The sequence below is a fragment of the Anopheles bellator genome, unplaced genomic scaffold, assembly GCF_943735745.2.
Source record: "Anopheles bellator unplaced genomic scaffold, idAnoBellAS_SP24_06.2 scaffold01259_ctg1, whole genome shotgun sequence".
NCBI lineage: Eukaryota > Metazoa > Arthropoda > Insecta > Diptera > Culicidae > Anopheles > Anopheles bellator.
The window spans coordinates 2,113-3,505 of NW_026685382.1; the positions used below are offsets into that span (position 1 = coordinate 2,113).

The following is a 1,393-nucleotide window of genomic DNA, read 5'->3' on the forward strand; positions in this document are numbered from 1 at the left end:
CTATGGCCGGCCGGCAACATGTAGCGGCGTACAAAATGGCGCGAAATGTATCCATGATCGTCCTGTTTCTCCTCGTGCTTTCCCTCCACGATGATGGATTTGTCCACGTACTTAACAGAGATCTCCTCCGGAGCGAAATGCTGCACGTCCAGATTGATTTGGAACTTGTCGTTGGTGATGTTCACCGCCGAGCCGATATCCCGCTTGTTGGCCACGCACGAGCTGTGCCACGGGCGAATGTAGCGTCCCGAAGGGTGATGATGGGGATGCTGCTGCAATCTGTGGCCATGGGAATCGTTCACCGTCGAAAGGACGTTCAGAAGGTCGTCCGAAGAAATGCCACCTCCGAAATGTTGGTCGATCAGGCGCGAGTTCCACAACGGACGGTCCCATTCGTCTTCCCACCAGTTACGGAAGAAAATCGGAACGATCGACATCTTTACAGAAGTTGGTTTTGCAGGGTTTTTAAAACAGGAACTTTCACTTGAACTTGAACACAAACGTAGATTTTTACAATTCGCTTTGGTTTGAGGATTGTGCTTCGAGAGCCAACTGTTGCTTGTTTGATTTTCAACTGATGCGGTCGCAGCACCCTTCTGCGGTTTATATAGATGAACGCGAATCGAGCACAAGCTTCTCGAAAAGTGTAGAGAGTTCCTCGAGCGCATGAACCCTTTCGCATGCTACACACCGAATTGGAGGCGAACGTTTAGTGAAAAGTAACTACTTTTTGGACATTGCTCACTTCATCAATGGAATACAAAAGCCAAATACTTCGGGGCAACGGTCAAATTGCTTTAATGGCATCGCAGTCGCATCTACCGCGGACCGTTCTAGTACTTTCCGACGCTTCTAGTATTTTCCAGTGTCGCTGTTTGAGTGCGTTTCTCGCATTTGCGGAATTCCTCTGCGCTCGTGAGTGACCGTGTTCATCTATAAAAACCGGCAATTTTGAAGCACGGCCCATCATTTGGACAGTTCGTACCTCTAACGACAGTTAATTTGTGTGGTGATTGTCTACGTTGTAATATCGACTCGATACCGTCTTTGTTCAAACTATCGCTCCGTAACCAATTAAACAGACCAAAAATGTCGATCGTTCCGATTTTCTTCCGTAACTGGTGGGAAGACGAATGGGACCGTCCGCTGCGCACGTCGCGTGTCCTGGATCAGCATTTTGGCGGCGGTATCAGCGGAGACGATCTTCTGGGAGCATTGGCCGGCATCTCAGATTCGCGCAATCGTCGGCAGCTTTCCCATCATTATCCTACCGGACGCTACATTCGCCCGTGGCACAGCTCGTGCGTGGCCAACAAGCGGGATATCGGCTCGGCGGTGAACATCACCAACGATAAGTTCCAAATCAATCTGGACGTGCAGCATTTCGCTCCGG

General features: G+C 50.0%; 2 protein-coding genes across 2 annotated transcripts in view; one reads left to right on the forward strand and one right to left on the reverse strand.

Annotated features, from left to right (window-relative positions):
* Window positions 1-564, reverse strand: part of LOC131214522 (protein lethal(2)essential for life-like) — a 1,378-nt gene extending 814 nt beyond the window's left edge. Inside the window, exon 1 of the mRNA XM_058208889.1 lies at window positions 21-564. Within this exon, the coding sequence (XP_058064872.1) occupies window positions 21-437 (417 nt within the window). The 5' untranslated portion in view covers window positions 438-564. The remainder of the gene's footprint in view (window positions 1-20) is intronic.
* A 415-nt stretch (window positions 565-979) lies between these two features.
* On the forward strand, window positions 980-1,390 carry LOC131214523 (protein lethal(2)essential for life-like; the record flags this gene model as incomplete). Its single annotated transcript, XM_058208890.1, has 1 exon — window positions 980-1,390. A coding segment is annotated over exon 1 (301 nt), but the record flags the coding sequence as incomplete, so codon positions are not given.
* Between the last annotated feature and the right edge of the window lie 3 nt (window positions 1,391-1,393).